The sequence below is a fragment of the Pongo pygmaeus genome, chromosome 9, assembly GCF_028885625.2.
Source record: "Pongo pygmaeus isolate AG05252 chromosome 9, NHGRI_mPonPyg2-v2.0_pri, whole genome shotgun sequence".
Classification (NCBI taxonomy): domain Eukaryota; kingdom Metazoa; phylum Chordata; class Mammalia; order Primates; family Hominidae; genus Pongo; species Pongo pygmaeus.
Genome location: NC_072382.2, coordinates 106,465,886 through 106,482,888, shown reverse-complemented (window position 1 = coordinate 106,482,888; position 17,003 = coordinate 106,465,886). Strand labels below are relative to the sequence as shown.

At 37.7% G+C, this 17,003-nt stretch overlaps 1 protein-coding gene across 6 annotated transcripts in view; it reads left to right on the top strand.

Annotated features, from left to right (window-relative positions):
• The first annotated feature begins 5,423 nt into the window (after window positions 1-5,423).
• LOC129007261 (caspase-12) overlaps window positions 5,424-17,003 on the top strand; it is an 86,041-nt gene continuing 74,461 nt past the window's right edge. For 4 of the 6 annotated variants that reach the window (XR_008492272.2, XR_010127628.1, XM_054437873.2 and 1 more), the window contains exons 1-8: window positions 5,634-5,810; window positions 6,742-6,993; window positions 8,574-8,639; window positions 8,804-8,881; window positions 12,953-13,047; window positions 13,444-13,617; window positions 14,514-14,748; window positions 15,280-15,429. Coding sequence is in view for 4 of the 6 variants with exons in the window: in XM_054437873.2 (XP_054293848.1) it covers window positions 5,804-5,810; window positions 6,742-6,993; window positions 8,574-8,639; window positions 8,804-8,881; window positions 12,953-13,047; window positions 13,444-13,617; window positions 14,514-14,748; window positions 15,280-15,429 (1,057 nt within the window). In the remaining 2 variants the exon portion in view is untranslated. Of the gene's footprint in view, window positions 5,811-6,741; window positions 6,994-8,573; window positions 8,640-8,803; window positions 8,882-12,952; window positions 13,048-13,443; window positions 13,618-14,513; window positions 14,749-15,279; window positions 15,430-15,542; window positions 15,693-17,003 lie in introns of those variants that run through there. The other 2 variants (XM_054437875.2, XM_054437872.2) reach the window with 2 other exon arrangements.

The window sequence follows — 17,003 nt, the reverse complement described above, 5'->3', positions numbered from 1 at the left end:
CTGGCGTTTAAAGAAGAAAGCCATCCAGGACTGGCGCCGCAGCTCATACCTGTAATCCCAGCACTTTGGGAGGCCAAGGTGGGCCAGTTGCTTGAGTCCAAGAATGAGAGGCCAGCCTGGGCAACATGGCAATACTCCGTCTGTACATAAAATACAAAAATTAGCCTAGTGTGATGGTGGGCGCTTGTAATCCCAGCTACTTGGGATCTGAGGTCGGAGGATTGCTTAAGCCCAGAAAGCCGAGGTGGCAGTGAGTGGAGATCATGCCACTGCTCACCAGCCGGGGAGACAGAATGAGACACTGTGTCAAAAAATAAAAAAGAAAATAAAAGAAGAAGAGTATGAGAAGATTGAAGCATAAATTGAGACAGAGTTTCTGTGGCTAAAGACCTAGGAAGTTAAATCTTTTAGGATAATTAGGAATTAGACATTGCACTTTCAAGCGTATTCTTAGAAAAAAGAGCGAAACACTCTGGATTTAGAGTAAGTAGAATCTCATCAATTAGTCCAAAAGACTACAAGGTCAACTATTTGGTGGAGATGTGAAAGTTGTTCAGCGTTCAAGTCTTAAAGACAAGATACTGAGACTTAATTCTCATTCAGTGGAGGAATCAGCCTTGGTGGGAGTTGAAAGTACAGAGTCATTCCCTATCCTGCCCTCATGAACCATTTCCAAGGGATAACTGATTGTCTGATCTGTAGGTCAGAAATGGAAAACAGAGGAAATGAATGTTGAAAGGCTTTGGATTAGACATGAGGTGTTTATCCTGATGTAAAGGGTACAGTCTGACATGGAGTGTGAATTCTAAGAGGCAGTGTACAATGTTGAGAAGATAGAATACCCGTGAGCTTGGTCCTACGAAACCTGCAAGCTCTGTTCATTCCAGGACTTCCCTGGTTCTTGGTTCAAGATGCTTTCTGAGTCTTGAAAAGAGTCGTATCTCATCTATAGCCTACTTTCTTTTTCAGATACAGCAAGCATTTGAAAGTCCGGAGGCAACAGTCCAAATGCCCACCCTAGAACGAGTGTCCATGACAAGATATTTCTGCCTCTTTCCTGGCAATTGAAAATGATTAAGTATTGAGAGTTGCTGGTGGTGCATGAAAAAAGTGACAGCATGATATTGGAGGTGAGGTCCGATGATCAATGACAGCTGAGTACTTGGACAGCCAAATGAGTGTACTTGTTGACATAGTCTGGTGATTATCTGCTATTTTTTATTCGATTTTTTTGCATTTGGGTTCCCCCAACCGTACAATTAATCAGGAAATCAATCAATCAAGGACGTAAGGAAAACCGAGGTCGAATGAGATAATAAAAACCCCAAGGTAGCATTTACTGAAATAGAAACGTGCTCTTACATCCATTATTATTTATATTCATTTACCTCTCATACTCTTTCTCTTTTTTTCTCCTTTTCTTTTGTGTGCACGTGCACACACACACAAACACATACAGACACAAACACATATTGAGTTACCAAACATTGCATCAAACTCTGAACAAAAAAGAATAAACAGAGGCACTAACTCTGGAGAAAGCACTACTTTGATTTTCTGAGTGAGGATATCACAGCAAATACCACATTACTGACATTCAGCTACATTACAAAATGTATCCTACACTGTAGAGTTTGTGTTGTTCCAGCCTCGCGTTCTCAGAATGTTCTCACAATGCCAATCACAAAAAACTCACAGGCTCTTTTCAGACCCTCAATCACTCTCCAGAAGTTCCTTCAAGCTTATTAACAGGTAAACTTTTATTTTTACTCTTTTGGTAAAAATGTTATAGATTTGGTACATACAGTCTGGATCAAACGTTTACTTTCTTCACTCATAACAGCTTCATTTAATGCTATATTTTAAGCCTATTATCAATCTCCATCTCAGATACATAATTAAAATTATACTCTATACTCAACTGTGTAAAGGTTATCTCAATACTTCCAATATTTGCCACATAATCTTTTACTCTTGGTTTCTGACACTACACTCCAGTTACAATATTGCATCATTTTAGCATAACAGCTTTCAGTGCCTAATCCATCCAATGGGGCTATATTTGGATGTTGTTTGTTTGACTAATATTTGCAACATTAACCATGCACCAGGTTCATTTCTAGATGCTTGGAATATGCCAGTTAACAAAGCAAATAGATTCCTTACACCCAGAAAGTTTATATACTAGTGAGTAGAAACAGACTCTGAATACATAAACAGGTAAATATATCACAAGCCAGAACACACACATACAAAAAAAAAAAAAAAAAAAAAAAGCTAAGAGGAAACATAAAGGAAGACAAAGGAAAACACAGAATGATGGATGCTGTACTCCTATAGATATTTCACTCAGGAAAGCCTGCCTTGAAATAATGAAATGAGAACAAAGAATGGACAGGGTTGGAAAGTGAACCTTGTGGTTCTTATGCAGGAAAAGTGTCCCAGCACAGAATATAGCAGTGCAAATGCCCTGAGGTAGAAATGCACTAAATATGTTTAAAGAACTGCCATGAGAAAGTGTGACCAAAAGAGAACATGAGTGGGGAAAATGGCAGAGACATATTAGGAGAAGCAGTGTAAGGCCAGATCTCGTGGTTATTGATTATCACATGGTAAACCTTTAAAAATTACTATCTGAGTGAGACAGGAAGTGTTTCTAGTGCTTTAGAAAAGTGAAATGACATAATTTTACTTAGACTTTACAAAGACCACATTTTCATGAATAGACTAAGAGGTCACAGATGGAAGTCAAGAGAAGTGTCAGAAACACATGGAAGAGGATGGAAGAAGAATCATGATGAGGGATGGGATAAAGGCATCAAGGGGTAACCATCTTGACCTTCTGTTCTTTCTCTCCCCAGCAGGAAACCACAAGCAGCCCAGCCGTCCTTTATCAACTTCAAGGAGCCCCTTTACTAGTGCATCTTGCACGTTTAACATTTTGTGTTTCAATAAAAGTGAAGACAAATGAACTGTGTCTTTTTCGTTTTCTAATAGAGAATATAATTTCACTGAAAATGGTGGGTGAGTCTAAATGAAGTGGAAGAAGCTAACTGGATTTTTTGTCTTTATGGCTCACATAATATCTGATGAAGAAAACTGACTGTGACTTAGCCCCAACAATAGGATGAAAGAAGATGTTGCTGAAAACTATAGTGCCATAGCGTCTCATACCCATTAGAATGATTCCCATCAAAACAAACAAACAAACAGAAAATAACAAGTGTTGGCAGGGATGTAGAATAATTAGAACCCTGTGATCTGTTGGTGAGAATTTCAATTGGTACAGCTACTGTGGAAAACTGCATTAACAGTCCTGCACAAATTAGAAGTAGAGTTTCCATATGATCCAGAATTTCCTTCTATGGGTACATACCTAGAATAATTGAAAGCAGGGTCTCAAAGATATATTCATACACCCACAATCATAACAGCATTGTTCACAAAGTCTAAAATGTGAAAGCCACCCAACTAACCAATAAATGATAAATGGATAAGCAAAATGTTGTATACACTCATAATGGAATTTTAGCCTTAAAAAGGAAACTCTAACATTTGTTACAATATGAATGAACCTTGAGAACATTAGGCTATGTGAAATAAGGCAGCAACAGAAAAACCAACACTGTATGATTTCACTTACATGAGATAACTGGGGTATCAAATTCATAGACATAGAAGGTAGAATGGTGATGGTCAGGGGCACTGGGGAGGAGGAAATGGGAAGTTATTATTTAATGATATAGAGTTTCAGCTTTATAAGATAAAGAGGAATTCTGGAGGTAGATAGGGGTGACTGTTATGACATTATGAATGTATTTAGTATCACCAAACACTACATGTAAAAATGTTAAGATGGTCAATTTTGTGGTATGTATTTTTACCACAATAGGAAATTAGGAAAAAATGGTGTAATTGGAGGTGAGAAAAGATGGAGTAAATTGCACCTGGGAAACTCTGCTCCACTTACACAGAGGAGAATTAAGCTACTATGCAAAATTGATGAAGAAATGAGAGTTAAGTGTATTATTTATTATTTCAAATTGAATCAAGGAAATAATTGAAAATCACACTATCATCAATATTAGGTAGAACAGGAAAGAGATTTGGCAGTGTGAATGAGCTACATTTCATTTTTCATATGAGACAGTGAATAGCATTGTTTGCAGTCTATAGATCATGAAATAGATAAAACAGGCATTATTAGGTGTTCCAAAGATTGCCACCAAATAAAAGCAAATAACTTAAGGAAATTACACCTAGTTTGTGGGACTGAAGATAAAAATCATAAAAATCTGATTTTTATTGCAGCCCTTTCTCTACTACTGGATAAGCTTCCTTGCAAATGCTATTAACTTGATAAAACATTTTAAAATTATTATCTATCCATATTTTAATTACTGTACCGCTATAAAAATCAGATAGTGTTTCATGTGTTGATTTTTAAAAATGTTTGTCACACATTGTGAAGTTAAATAAAGCAAATTATCAATAATATAGTTGTAAGATACTGCCACTATAAAAAAAAATCTGTAGATAATTACATGTCTGTAAGTTATCTGTTGTTGAGTATCAAAACAACCCAAAATACAGTGGCTTCACACAAGAAGCATTTATTATTGTTACAAGCTGGCCAGTCAGCTGAATATTTCTTTTCGTCACTGCTGGCATTGTGTCTGAGATTATCTGTGTGTAGGATAGGCATCTCTGCTGATAAGGCTGGGATATCTCATAGGCTGGGAAAACACCTGACTGGAGGCTGGTCTAGGATGGCCTTGGTTGGGATGACTGGGCTCTTCTACACATGGTGTCACCAATCAGCTAGCAATCTAGCCCAGGCTCATCCTCATTTAGCTTCAGGTGTTCAAGAGGGAGAAGGGCACAAGGATTTGTAAAACTCAGGCTGAAAACTCTATCAGATCGCTCTGCTGCATCATGTTGGCCAAAACCAAGTCATAAGGCCAGTTCACAATTAAAGTAAAGGCCAAAAATGCTAGGAGGTCAATGATTAGAGGCATGAATAAAATCAGTGTCGTATTGTTTTATAAAATTATAGAAAAAAATACACACAAAGATGCAAGCTACACAAATAATTGTGGTTACATTGTCATGTGAATTAAGGAACCTAGATGATCTTTTTCCATTTTATAAACTTTTCTAGTGTTTGATTTTAATGGCACACATATATCTACTTCAAAAATAAGTGAGTCTCTTGTTCATTTATCAAACAAAAATACTTTAATCTCATGAATAAACAACATCCCAATTTAAAAATGAGTGGATCTGGAAAGAGAAGAAAAGAGATAACTTGTGTGAGTTTTTCAAACAGTAAAGGGAGTATCACCATTTGGCAGTCCTCAGTCAGTCTCTTTCTCTTACCTTCCAAAATCACACTTCCGGGGTTGAGTAAGTATCAATGAAGTAAAGATTCCTGACCATTTAGAGGCTGATGGTGGCAGAGAGACAAACTGAGGTTTAATTTGATTTATTAACAGTGTTAAAAATAAGTGAGAAAAAACAGAATGCAGAGACGTGTTCTCGTGTGAGTGTGCATGCTTTGATTCTGATCACTTTGTTACATCAAATAGAAAAAAAACACCTTCCGCTTTCTGTTTTCCAAAAGAAAGCAGTTATATACATATGAATCAGGAGTCTAATTGTTGGCAAAGAAAAAGAGAATTTGAGGACTTGCAGTTCTCCATTTAGGGCAGTATCAACAAACTGGTCCACTGAGAGCAGTACAAGTCTGTTGAAATTGCTTTCACTTTCGTAGCTTTTTCCTTTCCAGGGAGCAGGAGCAGCCATGGCTGGTGAGTGGCTTGTTTTTCTGTTGTTTATGGCTGTACTTTGAGAAAACTGTAGTTCAAGGGAAAGAAGAAGGCCGAGTGGAGAGGGTTCTCCCAAGACCTAATTATTTTGCTCTAGGTGTGGCGGGAGATATGTGAACTTGGTCACAGCACTAAAAATGTCAACCAAGTGTCTTAGTTAATATGTTACGACTTCTCAAATGAAAGAAAAATGTAGAAACATCTGGATCTCTGTTCTTAAACTTTTCCTTTGATTTTAGACTCTTCTTTTAACTCATACTGACCTGAAATTCTCACCCATTTTATAAGTGTTCTGTTATGGTGAGGGTAAGAAGCCAGGCGGTTGAACAGGGTAACTTGCATTTCCTCCACATTTCTGCTCTCTGTGTGACATTTCAGTTACAGCAGCAAATGGGTCAGCTACAATATGTGCTTTCAATCTGGGCATACCGAGCTTCCCTGCCAGCCTTGATAAAGGAAACAAAAAAGGTGTTATTTTATAGATGAATGAATTTATGCTACACATATTGAATGTAATGTCTTTTCAAACTAGTTATTGATAAAAGTGAAAGAAAATGAAGAGATCATAGGAAACGCAAAGACTAAACTGAGTCAGCTGTCACTAACTTCCTTAGTGAATTCACTTTGCTTCTCTGAATCTTTCACCATCTATGAAAATGGAGAGAGTTGAAGAAGATAGGAGTTTCTCCACGTGTGGTCCTTGCACCAGAGGCTTTGGCATCACCTGAGAAATTGTTAGAAATGAAAATTCATGGGCCAATTCTCACCTATCAAATAAAATTTGTTTGGACTAGGATGCAGGAAGCTCTCCTTACTAAGCTGTCTAGGTGATTCTTATGCATGTTACAATTTGGGAGCCACTACCCTAGAATGGGGATCTAAAGTTCTGTCTAAAATTCTGTCATTCTCACAGATAAGCAGCCATCCAAAGATGATCCAGTCAACATGGTGAAGTTGCTGGCCAGGAACGTTCTAGATGGCATTTTTGATGACTTGATGGAAAATAATGTGTTAAATACCGAAGAGTTACGCAGTCTAGGAAAAGGTGTGAACTTCCTGGTGAACAACGCTGAAAACCTAGTTGATAATATCACTGAGAAAGCTCAAATGGCAGGCAAAATACTTAAGGACCGCCTATTGAATCCCCCAAAACAGCTGAGTTTAGGTGAGTATTGTGGGGCTAAGAGCTAGTAACTCATTCTTTCTCTACTATTCTTATTCAGTTTTTGTCTTCTTTATTTTTCCCTTCTCCAAGTGGAGAATAAACTATCCCCATCTTAGGACCTTCTTCACCTATCTTTTTTTTTTTTTGAGACAGAGTCTCACTCTGTCACCTAGGCTGGAGTGCAGTGGCACGATCTTGACTCACTGCAATCTCCACCTCCCTGGTTCAAGCAGCTCTCCTGCCTCATCCCCCTGAATAGCTGAGTTTACAGGCACCCTCCACCACGCCTGGCTAATTGGTTTTGTTTTGTTTTGTTTTTAGTTGAGATGGGGTTTCACCATGGTGGCCAGACTGGTCTCGAACTCCTGATCTCAGGTGATCCTCCTGTCTCAGCCTCCCAAAGTGCTGGCATTACAGGCATGAGTCACCAGGCCTGGCCTCCTGTCTATCTTATTTAATGCCACAAAATACTATGATTAACCCCAATTACTTTTACACTGCTGTTTATTTTTTTCTTTAACAATACTCACCCTTGTCACTCCCTTCAATTTACTGGTTCATTATATTATTATGTCTCCCTCTGGTGAAATGTAAGCCACGCCATGTTGGGGATCTTTGTCTGTTTTGTTCATGTATCATTTCCTAAATGCATGGAAATGATACCTGACACATAATAGGTGCTCAGTAAATATTTGTTAAATAAACTAATGGTGTTGGATACGTTAAATTCAGTGATAGCCTTTAACTATTCTGGGCTACTCTGATTTCACAGTGTGGACTTTAGTGTCATTCCCAGATACAGAATGTACAATAGGGAATATCCATTATCTTTTGCTTAGCTGTGGCTTTGCCCCAGGAAGAAATGTCTGGAAATCTAGATTTCTATTTAAGGAAGGAATAGGGAATTCATGGGTTAGTGGGGGTATAAATGTTTCTTTCTCTGTGGGGCATGGGTTGTTGCACTTTTGCTTTGAAAGATAATGAATATTTTAATCTTTCTGGACAATGTGGACTCTGTCATGACTCAAATCATCTACTGCAGCTCACAAACGGCAGTAGACCATAAGTACGTGATGGGTGTGTTGATGTGTGTCCCAGTACAACTTTATTTATAAAACTGGGTGTTGGGCTGAAGCTGACCCACAGGCTGTGGTTTGCTGATTTCTACTCCAGACTGTAATATATAAATGAGTATATTCCCAGTTCTTGGACATGCATCTGGAATTATTTTTGTTGTAGATAATTTTTATACATAGATGTACTTTCTTTCCTCAGAATGAACAATGCTGTTGCATAAAAACTTTGATTAAAGATTTTGATTATTCCTTGAATTCTATAAGAAGACAGATAACAAGCTCCCCTTTGTTTTATAGAAACTCGGCCTCCCTTTACACTTGGCTGAAGGCTAGATTCCTCTAGAACAAACTTGATGCTTAGAGAATGGGCCAAATCTTCATACTTCATAGAGTAGCCCCATGCTAGCATAGTCATCTACTCATTAGTGAAAGGGAAAGACTGTGAAGTGTGTAGGTTCTTGAAACTTAGTTCTGCAAACAAATCTGCGTTTTATATTGTTTCAGAATATCAACTTAAGAGTGAGGACACGGAATCTGAAGAAAGCTCTGCATCATCTTCCTCTTCCACAGGTAACTGCCTCCAAATGCCAGATTCCAAAGGAAAACTCTTAGTCTATTGTGAAAAGGTATCCCAGTAAAGCCCTGGGAAACCTGTGTTTTCAGTCATTTTAATCCTTGGAAATGGCTTTCAGAGTAGTGCACTGATCCTAAACCTTTTCTTCATTCTATTGCAGAATCTGAAGAAGAAAATGAAAAAATCAGAGATGAAGAAAAAGCTGCATCAGCCCAGTCAATGGCTGTTTCTCCAACAGGTAAATTGCCACCAAAAAAGTGGCTCATGGGAACCCTCAGGCATTGTTTGGGGGTAAGATAGCCTTAGAATGAGCTCTGTGTTACAGAGGAAACACCACTGCATTGAGGTTCAGACAACATGGGTTATCTCTCACCTCCTGTTGTAGCAACGTATCTCAAAGCAAGATTAGCACTTATATCCCTGCTCTTCAATTCTCCTCAAAACCCAGAACTGAAAGTGAAAATGAAGAAACTGAGCAGAATGCTGTGTTGGTCCAAGCATCAGCTCTAGCACTGACAGGTAATATCTATCCATGGACATGTATTGACATTATTTGAGATAAGGCAGACTTTTTAAAGGTCTTATGGGGTAGTGCAAAGAGAACTGGAATAAAAGCTAAGAACACTGTATATGCTGAGCCCACCACTACCACTGACTATGTGCTTTGGTGTAAATATCCTCACATTTCTGACACTCATATTTTTAAATGGAATTCATAACATCTTTAAAAAATGTGTAAAACTACAGATATATAAGAAACTACTAACTGCACAAAACAGAATAAGGAAGTGGTTAAGAAAAGCACGTACAAAACAGTAAAAACTGCATATGAGTCACATTCTATGTAGTGACCAAGGAAACTTATAGAGCTACATTATAGAGCTACAACTATAGAGCTACATTGTAGAGCTACATTATAGAGCTACATTAAAGAATTGTAGTGTCTAGAATGACAGGATGAGCATAAATAATAGTATTGTCTTCCGAGTGCCATATTTTCAAAAGTTCTGAACAAACTTAAAAAGAAATAAAAACTTTGTAACCTTTATCATGGTTTTATCTATTCAGTATATATTAATTGAAAACATACTGTATGCTGTCTAGTACTGTGTGTATAGCAGTAACTAAGATAGACAAAGCTCCTGCTCTCATGGAGTTTACAATGTAGGGAAGTAGGTATATAATAGACATATAAATAATAAATGGTGTGATTTCAGAGAATGCATAAAATAAAAGAGGATTAGGTCATAGAAGTGGTGTGTGTGTGTGTATGTGTGTGTGTGTGTGTGTGTTTGTGTGTATGCACGTGTGTGGGTCAGACAGGGATGGTCAAGGGAAGACCAGTGAGCCAAGGTGTTTAGCCATGACCTCGCCCCAGAGGTGGCATTTCAGTACATACTTGAACTGTGGGGAAGGAGTTGTGCCAATCTCTGAAACAAAAGTGTTCTCTAGGAAGGGGAAACAAGAGCAAGGACCGTGAGACAGTAATACTCTTGCTGTGTAAGAGGGTCACAGCCAATCCGACTGCAGAGTAGGAAATTTGGGGGAGTATAAGTGGAGCTATTAAGGAGTCATGCCTGGGATTTTATTTGCAAAAGAAAACATTGCAGGATATTGTTTTTTTGTTTGTTTGTTTGTTTTGGACAACTGTTTATTAGTAGTTAATGATCCTTACAAATCTCAGGAGTGTTGCATAGCCTCTGCTCTTCCTAGCCATCTACTACAGTTAACATCCATTGCTAAAACACGTGCTTAAACTTATATAAGTATTAAAGAATATTTTCACGTGAGCTAAGTTTTATCTTAGTTTACATAAAATACGTTAACATTAAAAAGCAAAAGCAATATAAAATACAATAAATTGACCTCTCTGTGTAAGAATTTAGTACTCCCTTTTACCAAAATGTAAATAAGGTGGTTCCAACTGCGGTTTCTTTTTTTTAATAATAACCCTCAAGGTGAAAGAGAGCCGTTAATCTCCCACTTTTCTTTCTCCATCTCTTTCATTTCCGCTTCTTACCATCTGTTTCATTTTCTTTCCATTGACATTCTTTTTCTTGTTCCTCTGTTTTTCCCTCTTCTCTTTTTTTCCTCTGTTCTTTTTCTCCTTCCTTTCATTTACTTCGCTCTGTACTCTCAATTCTCCCTTTAATCTCCCTGCCCATGTTGAAATCATTGCATAGTAATTGAGCCAAGTAAACTGCAACTGCAAGGACATGACCTAATGTCTACAGCAGAAAAATGATAAATGATGCAACTTGCCTTCATTTACACTACCTTAGAAGTTGTTAAACAAGGATTGATAGGATAAGTGTCGCATCAAAAAGGCCAGTTAAAAGCGGTTTAAATATTTCAGTTAGAAAAACAATAGCTTTTAGACTGACTTTATGGCAATAGAGTTGATGAAAAGTTGTTAAATTTGAGACCTAGTTTTGGCAGCAGAATCAATGGAAACTGACTAATGGATTGGATATAGGATGTGAAAGGAAGGAAAGAATTAATAATAACTAGGTTTTTGGCTTGGCAACTGGGGTGAATGGTGCCATTTACTGAGTCAGAGAAAACAAATGTGCAGGAGACACAGTTTTGAAAGATTGCACAATATCAGGAGTCTTGTTTTGAATGTTTAGTTTGGAACATGTGTTACCTCCAATGGCAGACGTTGAATAGGCAAATGGATGGGCTCACAGAGAAATCTGGACTGTGAAAAATCTGGAGATTCATCAGCATGTAGATAGTATTTAAGAGATTGAGACTGGAAGACCCCACCTGGGAAAGAGCATTGATAGAGAATAACAGAGTTTCTAGCATAGGAAAACACAACTTTTGGAGACATTGTGGGAGAGGAAGAACCAACAACGAAGACAGACAGATTTAGGAAGAATGGCTGGAAAATGCAGCATTACAGAAGCCTAGAGAATGTTTTCCAAGAAAGAGTGTACGTTCAACCATGCCATGCTAAGAAATCAACAAATGATCAGTGGTAGTTTTGACAACAAGTATTTTATTTAAGGATTGAGGATAACAGTCAGATTGGATTGCATACAAAAAAATGAGATGAAAATTTGAAATAGCAAAAAAAAAAATGCTTTTAAGGCATTGTGTAGAGAAGTAAATTAGAGAAATGGGACAATAGCTGGCAAGGAGACAGGAAGGCTTTTTTTAAAAAGAAAAAAAAAACGTTTATAGATATTAAGGCAAGCTGATGTCAGTGGGAATAAGTCTGTAGGAATAGAGGAAGAGATTGATGACATAGAACCTGAGGCTGAATAAATACCTGAGAAAAACCCTGGTGGGCGGCAGGGGATGGAATTCAGAGCTCAGGTAGAGGCAGTGACCTTAGATAGGAGGAAGGACACATTTTTTATGTAGTAAAAGAGAAAGTAGAAGAGATGAGCAGAGATGTAGGCAAATTGATGGATTTGGTGGTTAAAAGGGGAAATATTTCTTATGCAAAACTATGATAAGCGATAGGTTTGTTGCCCTAAGGGAACAAAGAACCAGGGGAAACCTTGTAGCTGTTTTCAAGAATTTGAGGATAATTATTCACTAACAGAATTTATAAACTAGCAATTTTTCCAGATACAATTCTATATACTTGAAATACAAAGATAGAAGACCATCTTATCTATCCTAATTAAGGTTATAGTACAGTAAACACAATTAAAGTACAGTGCAATAGTTGTTTATGTTGAGGGTATTTTCATGTAAGAATGAAAACGGAAAGACACATTGGTCATGGAAGAATTCATGGGCTTTTACAGGGAAATGAATTATATGTTTTCTGTATGATTCTGAGGTGGGAAATACCTATCAATACCTAGAAGGTACACAGTTTGTAATATACATAACTGTTCAAGAATGCCTTGGAATGTTTTGAGTTCCATGAAAGGGGAGATGTCTCAGAGAATGGTAATAATAAAGAAGGGATATTTCAAGTGACATTCAAATATCTGAGTAGTGATTCCACTAGGCTAGATAAACATTACACTTCCTTCCAAATCTTAGTTTCTGTGTTTATATGATGCTAACGTGTTGGGTCTGAAAGATTAGTCCATGCCATGAGCACTAACAAAAACACAGAAATTGATAACCAGGTCAGTAAGAAGCAGAAGGAAAATAGGGATGTACTCAATATTTTTGCTTTAGGCATTTTAAACATGAAGGAATTTTCTCATTTTATGAAACTTTTTCATGGACTGGCAGCAAGCAGTTTTGAGGAATGAGAGCCTAGCAAAAAGATCTGCAGTGTTGCAAGGCAGCAGACATTACTGCTTACTGAGCTACACAACTTTTTTCTCTCTTTCAGCTCTTCTGGAAATCCAGGGTGCACAACCCAGTGGCAAGTTAAAGCTTTGCCCTCATGCTCACTTCCATGAACTAAAGACGAAAAGGGCAGATGAGGTGATATGCTTTGAAATACGGAGACACAAGATTACTCATTCAGACAAGACACTGGGGACTTACTGGAATGCTTTAACTCTAGTCACAAAGGCCTTAAGATCAGGAAATGATCTAATCAATTGGTCTTCACATTACATTCTCTGTTTCTTCCATCTCATTTTGGGACACAGTCTAAACTCCTCTCCACCGTCTAACTTAAGCCAACTTCATACAGTGAACACTTACACCGCGTACATGCTTTCAGTCTGGTTTTCTGCCTCTTTCCTCACGAGGGTATATTTTCATGCAGAAACTTTGTGTCACTTACTCTATATTTATATTGGCCTGTTGTGTATGAACTTTGCAGGCAAAAGAGAAAAGTCCTGGGGAAAGTCATTCTGTGTGTATTAATTGCAGATATATCCAGTGATGGAGAAAGAGGGCCGAACACGCCTGGCCCTCATCATCTGCAACAAAGAATTCAACTATCTTCATAATCGAAATGGTTCTGAACTTGACCTTTTGGGGATGCAAGATCTACTTGAAAACCTTGGATACTCAGTGGTTATAAAAGAGAATCTCACAGCTCAGGTAATGGGTCCAGAGAGAAGAACAAGCTTTTTTTTCCCCCCTTTAGACAGTTTTCAACCTCTTAATTGGCAGCTGAAAGAGCAAGATGTGTGATATTATAGGAATTATATTTTCTCCAGAATAGGATCCCCTGGATTTCATTTTTCTCTAATGCACAATCTTATAGCATGTACATATGTGTGTGTGTGTGTATCTAGAAAAATTCTATGTAGCAGAGTTTTAGTAAAAATATTAGGTCTTTCTGATGTTGACAATCTGGGAGACATCTACTACTTGATGGTCTGGGTAAGACAAAAGCTCTGCACCCTGAAATGTCTGATTCCTACAGAATTAGCTTGTGAGATTTTTATAATGTCAATAGCAAAAGTCTAAATGTAAAGGCAGGTATAGGGGGAACAAATCACACACACGCAAATATATAATGAAAAAGTTGTGATTCTAGCTCTGTTTTGCATGACCTTAGGCCTTTTTAAACTACCTTTCTGCTGCTCCAAAGTGAATGAATTTCATATTTTTAATATTTGTCAGTTTTATCTTTTAAAATAAAAACTTACAAGAATTCCATTGTTAAACAGATTATAGCAAAATGGTCCTATTGGTGTCTTGTCACCTCACTTGGCCTTCATTTTATTCCATCTCCCAGCATCTTCTGAAACCTAAGGTTTTACTAAAAACCACTGGGCAAGACACTACATAAAAACCCTACTAGCTTTAATATTCTATACAGCTAAATTTTCTAGTTTTATGTCAGAACACTGTTTATCTTATAATCCTATTCAGTCTAAACCATCTGATTCCTTAGTACTGGCTCCTTTTTGTGAACCCTACCTATTATTTGAGTACAAACTACATACATATGGAGACTTCCTCGATAGTGACTCAAGGGTCTCTTTCAGGAAATGGAAACAGCACTAAGGCAGTTTGCTGCTCGCCCAGAGCACCAGACCTCAGACAGCACATTCCTGGTGTTTATGTCACATGGCATCCTGAATGGAATCTGTGGGACTAAGCACTGGGATCAAGAGCCAGATGTTCTTCACGATGACACTATCTTCGAAATTTTCAACAACCGTAACTGCCGGAGTCTGAAAGACAAACCCAAGGTCATCATCATGCAAGCCTGCCGAGGCAGTGAGTCTCCAATTAGAAAGCTGTAAATCTTGATTTTGAGACCCCAGGGAGTGGCTGTGCACTTTTAAAAATTAGCCTGGTGTTCATTTTCCTAGGGATGGGCAAGAGAAACAACATTTCAGTACTACTCCTAGGTCCAGTGCACTTCGAAATTGTATTAAGTCCCTACCATTTTTTAAAGAAACTATAAGTAGCATAATTAGAAACATCCCAATCATCTGGGACTATGTTGTCAACATGGTTGTTCTAAACTCAAGTGGGCTCTGTTTTGTTCCCGGTAAGTCAGGCAGTATTTCTAGTAGTAAGGTACTTGCATTTTTAAGCAATGCCATGATAAAATGTACTAAAGTAAAGGTATTATGGTAAAAGAGACAGTATTGTGTATGTGTATGCATATGTGTATGTGCGTGTGTATGTGTGTGTATGTGTATGTGTGTGCATATGCATATGTGTGTGCATATGTGTATGTCTGTGTGTATGTGTGTGTATTTATAAATATCTCATCTTTCATAAGACATAATCCTCTCTCAGATGGTGCTGGGATTGTTTGGTTCACCACTGACAGTGGAAAAGCCAGTGCAGATACACATGGTCGGCTCTTGCAAGGTAACATCTGTAATGATGCTGTTACAAAGGTTCATGTGGAAAAGGACTTCATTGCTTTCAAATCTTCCACACCACGTAAGTGATTTCAGAGAGAAGAATTTCTAAATTTCTTAGTAGGTTTCTAGATAGTAGGCTTGGCTATGATCATGTCTTATCACTGATAAGAGCATTTCTTCTCTAATTACTAGGATATTTTAGGTGGAGAAAAGATTTAAAATGCTGAGACTTTCATAATTAGAAAGCTATAAATCTTGATTTGGGAAGAAACGTTCAAAGTTAACAGGACTTTGGAAGGACTTTGGTGAGCGTCAAGACTTGGAATAATCTAACTACAAAAAGTGAGGCATTATTTGATTTTGTTTTTAGAATGTAGCAATGGCACAGAAAGGTATCATTTTTTCAGTGTAGCTCCACAGCCACTTCCCAGCAATTAAAGAAGCCAACCACTGAAACCATTATACTTGCTCCACACATCCCAGTAACTCTTGACCTATTATTATTAATCTAGTTTCAGGAAACTAGTTAACATTTAAATGCCTAAATGTTAACTAATTTAGGATAATGAAGTCACTGAATAAAAAATCAGTCCTTTGGCAGGAAAGTCATAATACAATGGAAAAATAGAGAATATTCTTGACCGCTCATGGTCAGAATTGTAGAACATCTCTTTAACAATCATCCACAATATTATTCTATCAATGATTTGGATAACAGGAACAATTTTTAAATACCTCCTTTGCACAGTTCACAGTTCTAAATGCTCTAACTTAGGGATTTCAGGATTTCAGATTTTAATGAACATAGAAATCACTTGATTTCTTATTCAGTAGTTTGCTTATTCAGTAGATTTCTTATTCAGTAGGTCTGGGGTGGGGCCTGACTTTCTGCCTTTCTTAAAAGCTTTGTTGTGATTAGGGCTGTTGCTTGTGGCTGCATGTGAGCACTGAGGGACTAGAGGACACTCTGAGTCCAGCCTGGGGAATAAATAAGTAGAGTAGCTTCCCTTCTATTCATGTAATGTATTCGAGTTTTAATAAGATTTTATTTGAATAATAAGTTCTACACTTACAGCTGTTGAAGGAAGTTAAAGAGGTATATAAGGCCTGGTACAAATTTTGAAAGTATACTTAATTTAGTTAGGGAAATACAATATAATATGCAAAATTGTTTCTTTCTCCTTCCTTCCTTCCTTCCTTTCTTCCTTCCTTCCTTCCTTCTTTCCTTCCTCCCTCCCTCCCTCTCTCGCTCCCTCCCTCCTTCCCTCTCTCTCTTTTTTTCTTTCTCTTTCTCTTTCTTTCTCTTTCTCTCTTTTTCTTTCTCTTTCTCTCTCTCTTTCCCTCTTTTCCTTCCTTCCTTCCTTCCTTCTTTCCTTCTTTCTTTTACATGTAATTGTGTGCTAGGCCTGGGTTTGGTGCAGGACATACCACGCACAATTAAAGCAGGTATGGTTACTGAACTTCATGGAGTTTACAGTCAGAAAGGCAGGCACTAACTGTGGGAAAAACACAGTTACAATATAAGAAGAATAAATAATAATTGTCGACTCTGGTAAAAGCCTTAAAAAATACGTGTTCACATTTGAGAAATGAAGGAGTTAACAAATCAAGGGTAAGAGCGGAACTTTTTAGTCAGGGAAGGCAGTGCCTATG